The 14,693-nt window shown below is 46.1% G+C and overlaps 1 protein-coding gene across 1 annotated transcript in view; it reads left to right on the forward strand.

The window, feature by feature from the left end:
- LOC143930664 (alpha-2-macroglobulin-like protein 1) overlaps positions 1 to 14,693 on the forward strand; it is a 159,658-nt gene that overhangs the window by 73,321 nt on the left and 71,644 nt on the right. Inside the window, exons 15-16 of the mRNA XM_077455165.1 lie at positions 6,508 to 6,663; positions 12,830 to 12,958. Of these exons, the coding sequence (XP_077311291.1) occupies positions 6,508 to 6,663; positions 12,830 to 12,958 (285 nt within the window). The remainder of the gene's footprint in view (positions 1 to 6,507; positions 6,664 to 12,829; positions 12,959 to 14,693) is intronic.

A 14,693-nucleotide genomic window follows, 5' to 3' on the forward strand; every position in this document is an offset into this window, starting at 1 on the left:
CCGAACGAACTCGCTATCTGCTGCAATGTGGACAGCAAAACAGAGCAAGTGTTTGTCCCAGCCAAGCCGACGCACAGAAAATCGTCCAGGTAATGAATTATCGAATTCAAGCCTGAAACATCCCGGTCCACCTACTCCACGAATGAGCTGAAGGTTTTAAACAAAGCACATGAGACCGAACAACCCATCGGCAGGCAACGATCCACATAAAAGTTGCCCTGCCAACAGCAGCCAAACTAGTGGAAACTGTCCGAGTGGACGGGCAGAAGACGGAACGCCGATTCGATATCTGCCTTTGCCAACAAGGCCCCTTGCCCACACTGATGCACCCAGGACACCGCGGCATCGAAGGACGTGTAGACCTGTACAGGCTTCCGGGTCAATCGCATCATTGATGGAGCCCCCCCCCCCCCCCGAGGGAATGAAAGATGGTGTATCAGCCGAAAATTATTCGGCTCCTTCTTGGGCACCACCCCAAGAGGGGACACCACCAACCCTGGAATTGGAAGATCCCGAAAGAGGCCCGCCATGCGTCCCAGCGCCACCTCCTTACCCAGCTTGTCCCCCACCATCCCCGGGTGCAGTAATGCAGACCGCAAGTTCCGTGCCACCACCGGAATCACGGTCAAGGAACTTGGTGATACGAAAACCCTCCTCAAATCCCTCCCGCAGCAGACGGGCAGCCGCCCGATCCGGGTATCTACTTAGGAAAGGCGCCATCTCTTTTGTTAGCAAAATCCCCAGTTCGCCCCTTTCCTTTCTTAAAACACCGGGAACCCGGGTGGGCACCACCACAGCCGGAACACTCATGTTTGAAGCGGCAGGAACTTCCAAACTTACAAGTGCCGTCATTGAACTGGCAACAGACTCCCCGTTTTGTAGAGGCTGGCTGTCCCAAGGAAAAGGAACCCCCAGCCCCCCCCCCCCCCCGGAAAAAAACTGGTTGGGGGCACGCGCCGAGGACATCAACCTCATCCAGAGGCTTATGTCCTTGTGGTCCCACTGCAAGGAGGGATAAACAGCTCTCCTCTGACGGAACTGCTCGTCATACCTGAGCCACGCCGTGCCCCCGTAAACCCTATAGGCCTCACCCACCACGTCCATATAGCAGAATAAGGCCGAAAAAAAGTTCGGAGTTCTTCTCACCAATAACGCTGGCAATAATGGCGAATGCCTGCAGCCAATTCGCGAATGTTCGCGGAATCAACCTATAACGGCGCTTCTCCTCATCCTCCTTCTTGCTATCATCAGGTTTAACACTGTCGAGGTTAAACTTCTCGAGAGGCATCAGCGAAAAGATCTCCACGTACTCACCCTTCACGATCTTCTCCCGTACCTCCGGTTTCAAGTGCGATCCCAACGGTCCCTCGAAGCACACATAGACCTCGCACTTCACCGCGTCCGCAATGCGCACCACATCTGTCCTACCTCCCCCTCCGTAGCCGCCACCTTGTCCCCCGCCACCGGGGCCCCTGCCGCAGCAGCCTCCTTAACCGCCGGGGCCACCACAACTGCGGGAAGAGCAACACCACCCGCTCCCCCCCAGCGGACCCCGAGACCAGCAGCCCCCACACCACCCCCTGCAGCGCCCTCCCACCGGTGTCTTGTGCAAAGCGCTGCACCAAATCCCCGCAGCCCCCCCAAAAGAGCCTGCAACCGAGACTCTGAACCCGCCGGAGCAGACCCGGCACCGACCGGCCCAGCCAGCCTCCCTTGGGGCCCCCTGGACCACGACCCACACCTCCCGGCCCCAGTCCCACCCCCAACAACCCCGGACACAACTGGGACCACAGAAGACACAGACACAGAAGCCAACTTACCGGGCCGACCAGGGACGGACCCCGCCGCCGCTCTCCACGTCTCCACCGCTGACGGATGCTCCTGCGGACCCTCCAGGTCGGACGCGCTCAGCTCCCCTTCAGACAGGAGCCCGAGAGTGTGCAGGGGCTCCACGCTCTCCTCTCTTTCCAGCGCTGTTCTTGTAGCAGGCCTCCCAGGCCCCCTCCGGCCTCTCCGCTTCTCTGCCATGCCGCTCACCGCCACTCCGTGCTGCACTGCAGATGATGCCGCCACCGTGCTCCTCAGTGTCCTCTGGCCGCCATCTTGGCCCTGCCTCCGACCATCTAAACCACTGGCCGAGGATTGGGAAGGCCCGGCAGTCGTCATACTCTCTGCCCCACGCTGAGGCCTACCCCTCTCCGCTCCAGGGGGGAGAGGGAGCCCGGATCCTCATTTTGTCTCCGCCAAGCGGGCGGGGGAGGCGCTAGCCCACGCCAAAGCCCCGCCCACCGAGCGCCGCCAAAGCTGAGGATTCCTCCCAGGCCCAGCGGAAGCAGGTGTACGCTTCGCCGGCGGGCCTGACAGGTCCCGACCGGGGGGCTCCTGTCATGGCGGGCAGCTCTTGGGCAAAGGTCCGGAGGAAAACGCTCCGGAGGCCGCGACCTCCGTGCGCGTGGAATAGCCGACCCCCCTGCCTCAGCCTGACTGCTAAGAAGCAGTGCCACCTGCCGTTCCAGCCAGTCCGGTCCATGGCAGGCGGCCGCCGCTCTAAGCTGGTCGAAAATCTGTTCTAAATCAGCCATCAGTGCAGCTGCCTACCTCTAAACTCCTCTCACTCCTCGTTTCCTCTGCTAAGCTAACACTCCTCCTCTTCCTGCCTACACTTATTGAAACCTCCCCTCTCCTTCTTCTGACCACTCCCCTATCACTACCTTCTCCAACTTTAACCCCTTGCTGTGCCCTTTTCCCACTGTCCTGCTGGCCCTTCACTACCCCTGACTCCGCTCCGTACCATTCCCAGGCCTTTCTTTTTTAATACAATTAATAATTGGCTGATAAAGAAGCAGGAAAGAGGGAGGATTGGGTGAGATAAAACTGTCCTATTACATGCCCTGCCCTACAGAGAACTTCCTTTAAAGAAATGGTTACATCGCTTCCCTCAGATATTGACACCCCTTCATCACCTCCCACATAGGCTGGCCATACATTATACAATTTTTTTATTCAATTTCCTTTAGATTTACCTTCAACTATGTAGTACAAGGGCCTGCCTGATTGCATACAAAATTGAAAGTGTTTAGGTTTGCCCTTATATTATATGGTTTTGGTACATCTAAAGGAAAATTTGAATAAGAAATTTGTAAAATCTATGGCCAGCCTAAAGATAATCAGCCTAAAGATAAAACAGACTAGGCAAAAAGATACTGTATATGGATAATAAAAAATACGAATACTGCAAAAAGGAAATGCAGATTTTCATTAACTGCTTCAGGACCGCCCACCGCACATTTACTGTGCCTGGGAAACCCGGCTGTGCGAAACAACGTACCTGTCTCTTCCTGGGTCTGGGGCGCATGCATGCACTGCCAGCGACCGCTCTCTCTCTGTGACTGACAATCACAGTGTCCTCCGGGACCCGCCGATTGTTGACAGGAGAGGCAGAATGGCGGTCTGCCTATGTAAACAAGGCCGACCGCCGTTCTGTCAGAGAGGAAAATAGAGGTCTTGTGTTTCTGACAAGCAGAAACACGGATCTCTGTCTTCCTCCAGTTGAGCCATGCCCCACACAGTTAGTAATAACTCCCTAGGAGCACACTTAACCCTTTGATTGACCCAGATGTTAACCCCTTCTCTGCCAGTGTCATTAGTACAGTGAAAGTGCATTTACAGTGCCTTGCGAAAGTATTCGGCCCCCTTGAACTTTTCAACATTTTGCCACATTTCAGGCTTCAAACATAAAGATATAAAATTTTTATATTTTGTGAAGAATCACCAACAAGTGGGACACAATTGTGAAGTGAAACGAAATCTATTGGATATTTTAAACTTTTTTAGCAAATAAAAAACTGAAAAGTGGTGCGTGCAAAATTATTCGGCCCCTTTACTTTCAGTGCAGAAAACTCACTCCAGAAATTCAGCGAGGATCTCTGAATGATCTAATGTTGTCCTAAATGACTGATGGTGATAAATAGAATCCACCTGTGTGTAATCAAGTCTCTGTATAAATGCACCTGCTCTGTAATAGTCTCAGGGTTCTGTTGAAAGTGCAGAGAGCATTATGAAGACCAAGGAACACACCAGGCAGGTCCATAATACTGTTGTGGAGAAGTTTAAAGCCGGATTTGGATACAAAAAGATTTCCCAAGCTTTCAACATCCCAAGGAGCACTGTGCAAGCGATCATTTTGAAATGGAAGGAGTATCAGACCACTGCAAATCTACCAAGACCTGGCCGTCCCTCTAAACTTTCAGCTCAGGCAAGGAGAAGACTGATCAGAGATGCAGCCAAGAGGCCCATGATCACTCTGGATGAACTGCAGAGAACTACAGCTGAGGTGGGAGAGTCTGTCCATAGGACAACAATCAGTCGTACACTGCACAAATCTGGCCTTTATGGAAGAGTGGCAAGGAGAAAGCCATTTCTCAAAGATATCCATAAAAAGTATCGTCTAAAGTTTGCCACAAGCCACCTGGGAGACACACCAAACATGTGGAAGAAGGTGCTCTGGTCAGATGAAACCAAAATCAAACTTTTTGCCCACAATGCAAAACGGTATGTTTGGTGTAAAAGCAACACAGCTCATCACCCTCAACACACCATCCCCACTGTCAAACATGGCAGCATCATGGTTTGGGCCTGCTTTTCTTCAGCAGGGACAGGGAAGATGGTTAAAATTGAGGGGAAGATGGATGCAGCCAAATGCAGGACCATTCTGGATGAAAACCTGTTGGAGTCTGCAAAAGACCTGAAACTGGGACGGAGATTTATCTTCCAACAAGACAAGGATCCCAAACATACAGCAAAATCCACAAAGGAATGGTTCACAAATAAACGTATCCAGGTGTTAGAATGGCCAAGTCAAAGTCCAGACCTGAATCCAATCGAGAATCTGTGGAAAGAGCTGAAAACTGCTGTTCACAAACGCTCTCCATCCAACCTCACTGAGCTCGAGCTGTTTTGTAAGGAAGAATGGGCAAGAATTTCAGTCTCTCGATGTGCAAAACTGATAGAGACATACCCCAAGCGACTTGCAGCTGTAATCGCAGCAAAAGGTGGCTCTACAAAGTATTAACGCAAGGGGGCCGAATAATTTTGCACGTCCCACTTTCATTTTTTTATTAGTTAAAAAAGTTTCAAAATTCCAATAGATTTCGTTCCACTTCACAATTGTGTCCCACTTGTTGGTGATTCTTCACAAAAAATAAAAATGTTATATCTTTATGTTTGAAGCCTGAAATGTGGCAAAAGGTTGAAAAGTTCAAGGGGGCCAAATACTTTTGCAAGGCACTGTATTTAGCATTGATCACTGTATTAATGTCACTGGTCCCCAAAAAGTGTCAGTGTCGAATTTGTCTGCTGCAATCCTGCTAAAAAATCACTTTTTTACTCATTACCAGTAAAAAAAAAAAAAAATGCCATAAAAATATCCCATAGTTTGTAGACATGATAACTTTTGCGCAAACCAATCAATATATGCTTATTGGGATTTTGTTTACCAAAAATATGTAGCAGAATACATATTGGCCTAAATTGATGAAGAAATTTTGATTTTGTAATTTTTTTTTATTGGATGTGTTTTATAGCAGAAAGTAAGAAATACAGTTTTTTTGCACAACCACACAATTGTCTGTTTAAGCAACACAGTACAGTATCGCAAAAAAATACCTGCTCATGAAGGGGGTGAAACTTTCCGGGGCTGAAGTGGTTAATGCAGAATTTGTAACTTGCAATGTCAGCATGTTTACATTCCAGAAACATACTTAGATATGTATAGCCAAAACTTTTCATTACATTTTGGATGGTGGTGGGGGTGAGGTTTAGAATCCCTGCCACGTTCTTGACCCCACTAGAGAGATTCTGTCTCCTATTTTGTCCTATCTATTGTCAGAGAAATAGAAAAAGATGGCAAATCTTTAAATAAATAAATTGTACAGCTGTCCCCAGAGGAGGAATAGGAGGGAAATCTTCCATTTGTTCTGGGAAAAATGGTATAAAAGAGGCATTTCCCCACCTTGTAGAAATTTACTCTCACTTCCTGTTCTGTCTGCATGAGTGAAGAGAAATCTCCTCATTGTAGAGCCGGTTTTGCCCATATATGCCTGTAAATTCATGTATACTATTTTTGCAATTAGCGAAAAATTGTTTAGTGTTTTATTCACATCAAACATGCACATCTTATTCCAAGTCAGGCCTGGTTCACACCTATGTATTTTTCAGTGCGTTTTCAGTTTTGCAGAAACACACTACAGGCCATTTAACATGGTTTCCTATGGATGTAGTTTGCGTCTATACATTTTATGGAAAGGGCCAGGGACTTTTTTTTTTCTGTTTTTTGGTTCCATAAACTTCAATGGATCAAAAGCATGTATTGAAAAATGTAAAATGCACCTGGAATATGCAAACTTCAACCTGCATAGGTGCGGCTTTTAAGTTGGCGGAGTGCTACTTATGACCAGTATAGGAGAATTCAGAGAATGTAGACTTCTATTCTGCAACTTTTGTATTCAGGTTCAGCTCAAATTCTCTGAAGAACAAGTCCATCCTGGAGGGAAGGTGAATCTGGACGTGTCGGCAGAGGCTGGGTCACTATGCAGTGTGCGCTCTGTGGATAAAGGATACTTACTTCAATATCCACGTGATGATGTCTCATTCGCAAATCAAGTTGTAAGTGTAAATATATGTTTGTATTGTGTGAAAAAAAATGAGTGCACTACCAGTGCTGAAGATAAGCTTCTAGCACCACAATAAGTCTAATTGTATGTAAGTATGAGTAAAAAGTGTGCAGCACTGCTGGAACATGGAAGCCCCAGGTATAAACCTAGAGAAGGGTAAACATTCACACCTATAATGGTGAGAAAATTGCCATAGTACTTAAACCAAGAGTGTGGGTATATCTGTAAAGAGGTTATACAAGCTAAACAATAAAAATGCGCTCAAATCAATAACATAGGTCAAGTGCTACCATATTAACCAGCTAAACTGCATACAGGCACATATGACAATATGAAAAGTGCACGTGCTGTATCCATGAATTTTCAAATAAACAAAAACACATTGTGACATAGTGATAAGTCCATCAATAATTGATATCAGGATGTGCTCCACAGAGAAAACTCTTGATGAGGCATAAAGATGTCAATAGATCTTAAAAAACACAGATGGTGATATTCCAATGTTCAAATAAAACGGCACCCAGGACTGTGCTTCCATCCCCAGGGGAGGGGTAGGTACTGTTACCATGTAATTACCATGAGTTGTGGACACACTGTCATGGGAGGGATGCCTAACACAGGCATCCAGCACAGAGTAAACAGATCAATGGGCTGCACTAAAGGAATCAGGCTCAAAAGGTAAGTGAAAACATATATATTTATTAAGGATAAAGACACACGTGCAAACCAAACACAGCAAACCATGAACAAGCAAGAATGCAAATAATACACAGCAACCCCAAAACCCTAACCTAACTACCTATATATACACATGGAAAGGGAACACATATATAACAAGGCAGGGATGAGAGACAAGGGGAACAGGAGGTCAGGTGGAGGAAGCAGAAGCAAGGGGAGTCCAGGACAGGGCAGGAAGCTAATTAGGAACAGGTTTTTGGGAATGGATCAGATCAGGCAGGGACAAGGCTTGCAGGAAGGAATTCTGAAGCAATGAGCCTCAGTGAAGGGCAGGCTTATATACTTCCAAGCAATTCCACATCAGGTGTAGCTAGAACACTAGAATGTCCATTTGCTGGGAGACACCCGCTGGTGACCACCAGAACTGCAACCTTTGATGGCGCAAGAAACAGTGACACCAGCAGGCGATCCAAGCAATAACACTGTTCCTGACACACACGCGCCAGTGGCAGTGAAGCGTACAGGCATAGGACACCCGGATTACAGGCTACGATCTCCTGAGGATCTCCTGCATCCTCTCCCCGAGGATGCATTTTCATGCGAATCGTGAAGGGAAGGATTTCAGAGGCAGACGTTGCATTGCCACAGCAGAGGTCCATGTGGCAGTGTTATATGCGGGGCTTTTTTTCAGTGGAAACGCAGTTGAACACAGTTCCGGCACCTTCACCACTGACAGCAAGTGGTGCTGGGGTGTGCTGCAGGGTCTATTGATACTCATTGCTAGGGAATCTATTCTAGCTGGAGGGTATGTATTTTTGCATGGGGGTCTTTTGTTTCTGAGGAAGTCTATTGTTGTTGGTGGAAGATCTACTTTTGCTGGGGGGTCAGTTGTTGTTGTTGGGAGAGATCTACTGTTGAGGGAGGGGTCTATTATTGCTGGCTGCTGGAGAATCTATTGATGCTGGCTATGGGGAGATCTGCTGTTGCTGCTGGGAGTCTATTGTTGCTGGGGGGGGGGGGGGTTTTGTGGTGGGGTGGTCTATTGTTACTGGCTATTTTATTTCTTGTTATCTTGTTATAACTACCAAATTCTTACAGATTACTTGGCACCACAAGTTGACACTTGGTTTTGTATTGTCTAAAAGGGCATTACTGGGAGGTGGGTAGGGGATGAAACCAAGGAACGGTGCTCGGAGGTGGGTAGGGATATAGAAAAGGGGTGGCTCAGAAAGGGGTAGTTCTTACACCTATTCTCTGAGAAGAAAAGCCCTGGTTATATGAGATCTCGGTCGAGTCCCTGTTTCCTGCACCTTTTGTCTGTCGCCGGTGTGTGTCCCCATCTTTCACATTCCAGGAGATCGTAGCCTGTAATCCGGGTGTCCTATGCCTGTACGACTCACTGCCGCTGGCATGTGTGTCCACGTCTCAGAAATCACATGGCAGTCAGTGCTTTGGAGAGAGATAATAAAACCCTACAGATATACAGTAGCTCACAAAAAGAAGTACACCCCTCACATTTTTGTAAATATTTAACTTTATCTTTTCATGTGACAACACTGAAGAAATTACACTTTGCTACAATGTAAAGTAGTGAGTGTACAGCTTGTATAATAGTGTAAATTTTATTTTCCCTCCAAATAACTCAACACACAGCCATTAATGTCTAAACCACTGGCAACAAAAGAGAGTGAACATGTCCAAATTGGGCCCAATTAGCCATTTTCCCTCCCTGGTGTCATGTGACTCGTTAGTGTTACAAGGTCTCGGGTCTCATTCAGCAGTTTAACTCAGAACAGGCCTCGCCAGGGTCGACCAAAGAAGTTGAGTGCACATGCTCAGCGTCATATTCAGAGGTTGTCTTTGGGAAATAGACGTATGAGTGCTGCCAGCATTGCTGCAGAGGTTGAAGGGGAGAGGGGTCAGCCTGTCAGTGTTCAGACCATACACCGCACACTGTATCAAATTGGCCTTCATGACTGTCATCCCAGAAGGAAGCCTCTTCTAAAGATGAGGCACAAGAAAGCCCGCAAAATGTTTGCTGAAGACAAGCAGACTAAGGACATGGATTACTGAAACCATGTCCTGTGGTCTGATGAGACCAAAATAATTTTATTTTGTTCAGATGGTGTCAAGCGTGTGTGGTGGCAACAGCTTAGGAGTACAAAGACAAGTGTGTCTTACCTACAGTCAAGCATGGTGGTGGGAGTGTCATGGTCTGGGGCTGTATGAGTGCTGCTGGCACTGGGGAGCTACAGTTCATTGAGGGAACCATGAATGCCAACATGTACTGTGACATACTGAAGCAGAGCATGATCCCCTCCCTTCAGAGACTGGGCCGCAAGGCAGTATTCCAACATAACGACCCCAACCACACCTCCAAGACGATCACTGACCTGCTGAAGAAGCTGAGGGTGAAGGTGATGGACTGGCCAAGCATGTCTCTAGACCTAAACCCTACTGAGCATCTGCGGTGCATCCTCAAACATAAGGTGGAGGAGCGCAAGGTCTCTAACATCCATCATGGAGGAGTGGAAGAGGCAACTTTTGAAGCTCTGGTGAACTCCATGCACAAGAGGGTTAAGGCAGTGCTGGAAAATAATGGTAGCCACACAAAATATTGACACTTTGTGCCCAATTTTTCACATTTTCACTTAGGGGTGTACTCACTTTTGTTGCCATTGGTTTAGACATTAATGGCTCTGTGTTGAGTTATTTTGAGGGGACCGCAAATTTACACTATTCTACAAGCTGTACACTCACTACTTTACAGGCATACCCCACTTTAAAGTACACAATGGGGTTTATTTACTAAAGCTGTAAAGTGCAAAATCAGGATCACTTCTGCATAGAAACCAATGAGCTTCCAGGTTTTATTACCAAAGCTTAATTGAACAAGCTGGGGTTAGAAGCTCATTGGTTTCTATGCAGAAGGGAGCCTGATTTTGCACTTTCCAGCTTTAGTAAATAAACCCCAATGCATACTTTAACCACTTTCAAACCGGACCAATTTGTGGTCAAAGACCAGACCACTTTTTGCAATTCGGCACTGCGTCGCTTTAACTGACAATTGCGCGGTCGTGCGACGTGGCTCCCAAACAAAATTGACGTCCTTTTTTTCCCACAAATAGAGCTTTCTTTTGGTGGTATTTGATCACCCCTGCGGTTTTTATTTTTTGCGCTATAAACAAAAATAGAGCGACAATTTTGAAAAAAACGCATTATTTTTTACTTTTTGTTATAATAAATATCCCCCAAAAATATATAAAAAAACATTTTTTTCCCTCAGTTTAGGCCGATACGTATTCTTCTATATATTTTTGGTAAAAAAAAAATCGCAATAAGCGATTATTGATTGGTTTGCGCAAAAGTTATAGCGTTTACAAAATAGGGATAGTTTTATAGCATTTTTATTAATAATTTTTTATTATTTTTTTTTTTTACTAGTAATGGCGGCGATCAGCGATTTTTATTGTGACTGCGACATTGTGGGGGACCCATCGGACATTTTTGACACATTTTTGGGACCATTGTCATTTATACAGTAATCACTGCTATATAAATGCAGTGATTCCTGTGTAAATGACACTGGCAGTGAAAGGGTTAACCAGTGGGTGGCAGTGTAGGGGTTAAGTGTTCCTAGGGGAGTGTTACTAACTGTGGGGGGGTTGGGCTTTCATTTAGTGTACACTGATCTCTGCTCCAATCACATGGAGCAGAGATCAGCGTCACTAGTTGCTAGGCAGAATAGACAAATGTTGTTTACACAGCATTTGCTCTATTCGGCCGCTCCGTGAGACGATCGCGGGGATGCCCGCGGCGATCGAGTCCGCGGGTCCCGCGACCGGACTCACGGGGGTCCCGACCAGCGCGGGAGCGCGCCGCCGGCGGCGCGCTCCCGATGGCAGGGCGGCATCGAATATTGGACGTACCTGTACGCCAATATGCCTGCCCGTGCCATTCTGTCGACGTACATCGTCGTGCGCTGGTCGGGAAGTGGTTAAAGTGGTTGTAAACCCATGGGGTGGGGGGGGGGGAAGCAACCTGCAAGGCAAAGGCATAATGAGCTAGTATGCATAGCAAACTAGCTCATTATGAATAACTTGCCTGAGAACGAAGCCCCCGAAGCGGTCCTCCGTCTTCTGCTGCCATGGATCCCGGAGTGACTTCCGGGTCTCGCTGCTCCGGCGCTGTGATTCGCCGGAGCAGCGATGACGTCACTCCCGCGCATGCACATGGGAGCCGACACTCGCGGCATATCGCCGCAATCTGCGGCCTGCCCAGTGCGCCTGCGCGCCGATGTCTATGGCGCATGCGCCACAGACAGCGGTGGCTGTCTTTTTGGAAATATCTCCTAAACCGTATAGGTTTAGGAGATATTACTTGGACCTACAGGTAAGCCTTAATCTAGGTAAGCCTTACTCTAGGTAAGCCTTAATCTAGGTTTACCTGTAGGTCAAAGTGGTTTGTAAGGGTTTACAACCACTTTAAAGTGGGGTATGCCTGTACATTGTAGCAAAGGGGGTTATTTACGAAAGGCAAATCCTCTTTGCACTGTAAGTGCACTTGAAAGTGCACTCGCTATAAATCTAAGGGGTAGATCTGAAATGAGGGGAAGCTCTGCTGATTTTATCATCCAATCATATGTAAGCTAAAATGCTTTTTTTGGTTTTGTTTTGCTTGCATGCTCCCCTCGGATCTACAGCGTCTTTACGTTCAAGTGCACTTGCAGTGCAAAGTGGATTTTCCTTTAGTAAATAACCCCCACGGTGTAATTTCTTTAGTGTTGTGTCACATGAAAAGATATAATAAAATATTTACAAAAATGTGAGGGGTGTACTCACTTTTGTGAGATGCTGTATGTGCCCAGCTCAAATTTCATGAATTTGGTTCACATCCACTTTAAGGCTGGTCTTTAACTTAAAATGTCATTGGTATCCTCAGTTCTGTAGCTGGCACTGATTTGCTATTGTCAATTGTTATCTGTTAGTATAAAATTATTAATAGACAAATATGATTTCAAGGCAACAAAGATGTGACCTTTCAACCACAACCATTCAGTACTTTCATCTGGGTGGGTAACGGGCAAGGTGTATTTGTTGGGATGGATGTAGTTGATAATGCTTATGCTTTTCAACACTAACCTACAGCTTCCACTGGATTATAAAGAAAGCCATCATCCAGTTTGTACCTGTCAATATGTTCTTCAGTGTCCTCTGATGGCTCCCTGTTCAGGTTTTTCATGTAAGCCACTGTATTGTCCCTAAAGATCACCAGTTGCCAGAGGCTATTTCAACGGGGGAAGAATTCAGACCAATGAATAAACACATATCTATTTATTCATACCCTCATTTATGTAAAAACACCATAATCCCTGCTATTCTTTATCAGTATTTCCTGGGTCCTATCAGAAATTAACTTTCTGAGTTTACTTTTTAACTGGAACTGCAAGTACTTATATAATGTAATCTGCTTTATTACAGAAAAACAGGCTATCTAGACCCCATGGATTTTATAATGTTGATTTTAGAGGGGAAGATCACCAATGCCCAGAAAATCAGACAGCCGTCCAAAGATTCCAACCTGTATTTGATACTTCATCCCTGTTTCAGGTATGTCTATTTAAACGCATGATTTTTCCACTTGAGTTATAACAGTTCATCTGTAATTTATACTGTCATATACTGTAGTCATAGGTGTGCGCAAGGGCTGTGCCAGGTGTGTCTGGGCATACCCTTATCACTACATGCAAAGATGCTATTTTCCCTACTTCCTGGGCTTCCCCCCCAAGTTGGCAAGCCCCCCACCCCAGCAGTGCTGTTGGCTTCCCTCCTCTCACACTGTCTGCTGCAAGGGATGTTTCAAAATGTAGAGCAAGGGAGGGAGCTAGTAAATATGTCATTTACTGGCCCCTTCCTTTTCTAAATGAACACACTCACTGTGGTTATTCACAACTGAAGCATAGTAAACTGTTTATGTGTACAGTATATGTTAATTGTATGTATATAAATTCCATGTGTAGTGCTCACCCCTGGAGGGGCTGCTGAGAATATACCCAGGTCTCCCTTGCTAGTACAGAGGCTTCCAGTCACAAGCACAGTTCAATGCACTCTGACAATTCAGGCTCAGTCTAGCGGATGCATTTTTTATATCCTATTGCTGAATAACTAGTACAGGAAAGGGGTTTGGGGTCACAGGATGCTCCAAAATGTTAATACCAACCAATGAGAGGACAGACATTTTAGTAGAAAATCTTTACAGGAGCAGCACACACTACAATACCAAACCAGGTCTTACTCACAATGCCCCAAGAGTTGTCTGCCACCCAGAATCTACAGGTAGATCATCAGTGGAAAAATAAAAGATCCTTCTCCAGACTAGGACTTCAGGACAGTGCCCTCACAAAAAGTCTGTTAGCAATATCTTTCAAACCCTCAGCTCCAACAGAACTGGAACCTTCCCTGCGGATGAAAGAACACTCTGCTCAGGCCTCGTAAATATTTTTGTCACATCCCCAGGCACCTTCTGGACACCTCCATCCAGGGATTGTCTAGGGCAGTGATGGAAAACCTTGGCACTCCAGATGTTTTGGATCTACATTTCTCATGATGCTCAACTACACTGCAGAGTGCATGAGCATCATGGGAAATGTAGTTCTATAACATCGGGGGTGCCAAGGTTCGCCATCACTGGTCTAGGGCATGATAAATACAAAAGCACTTAAAGCCCAACGCCACCCAAAAAGGTCAACTGCTCATTTTGTCTAGGGGAATGGATATATACTTACCTAATCCTTCATTATTACCAACAGTGCAAGTGAAAGAAAATCCCAAATTTAGAGTTGTCACTAGAACAGAAATATAGAGGAAATTCTCCAGTGGGGACACTAGTTACTTGGAACCTGGTGAAACCAGGGATTTCCCCACTTTGGTGCGATTTCCTATCACTTCCTGTTTTGGCAATGGAACAGAGTGAACATAAATTTCTACAATGGGACACAGATGGCAAAAAAACTGACAGGGGTTATAACCCTCAAAAAAAACATAAAAAACAACTCTTATTCAAAATGCAAAAAATGGCCTTTAGTTCTACTGAACCTCAGGCAAAAAAAACATAAATACTGACAATGTGCTGGGTAATAGCTAGCATCTCAAGGATCACTGCCATTTCTGTATTATTTAGTTTCAGCCATGAAAGAATGTATAGCTATCATAATACTTTGCAGCAACAGAAGATCCGCAGCTCCCATACACAGAAGCCACACTGTCCACCCCTCCTCTACCCTTGTCCATTTGCAGTATGCTTTGTATTTTGTGACTAGTTCATAAAATACAAAGCATTCTATGA

This window comes from Lithobates pipiens, unplaced genomic scaffold (assembly GCF_037356315.1).
Source record: "Lithobates pipiens isolate NorthernLeopardFrog02 unplaced genomic scaffold, aLitPip1_a1.2 Scaffold_25, whole genome shotgun sequence".
NCBI lineage: Eukaryota > Metazoa > Chordata > Amphibia > Anura > Ranidae > Lithobates > Lithobates pipiens.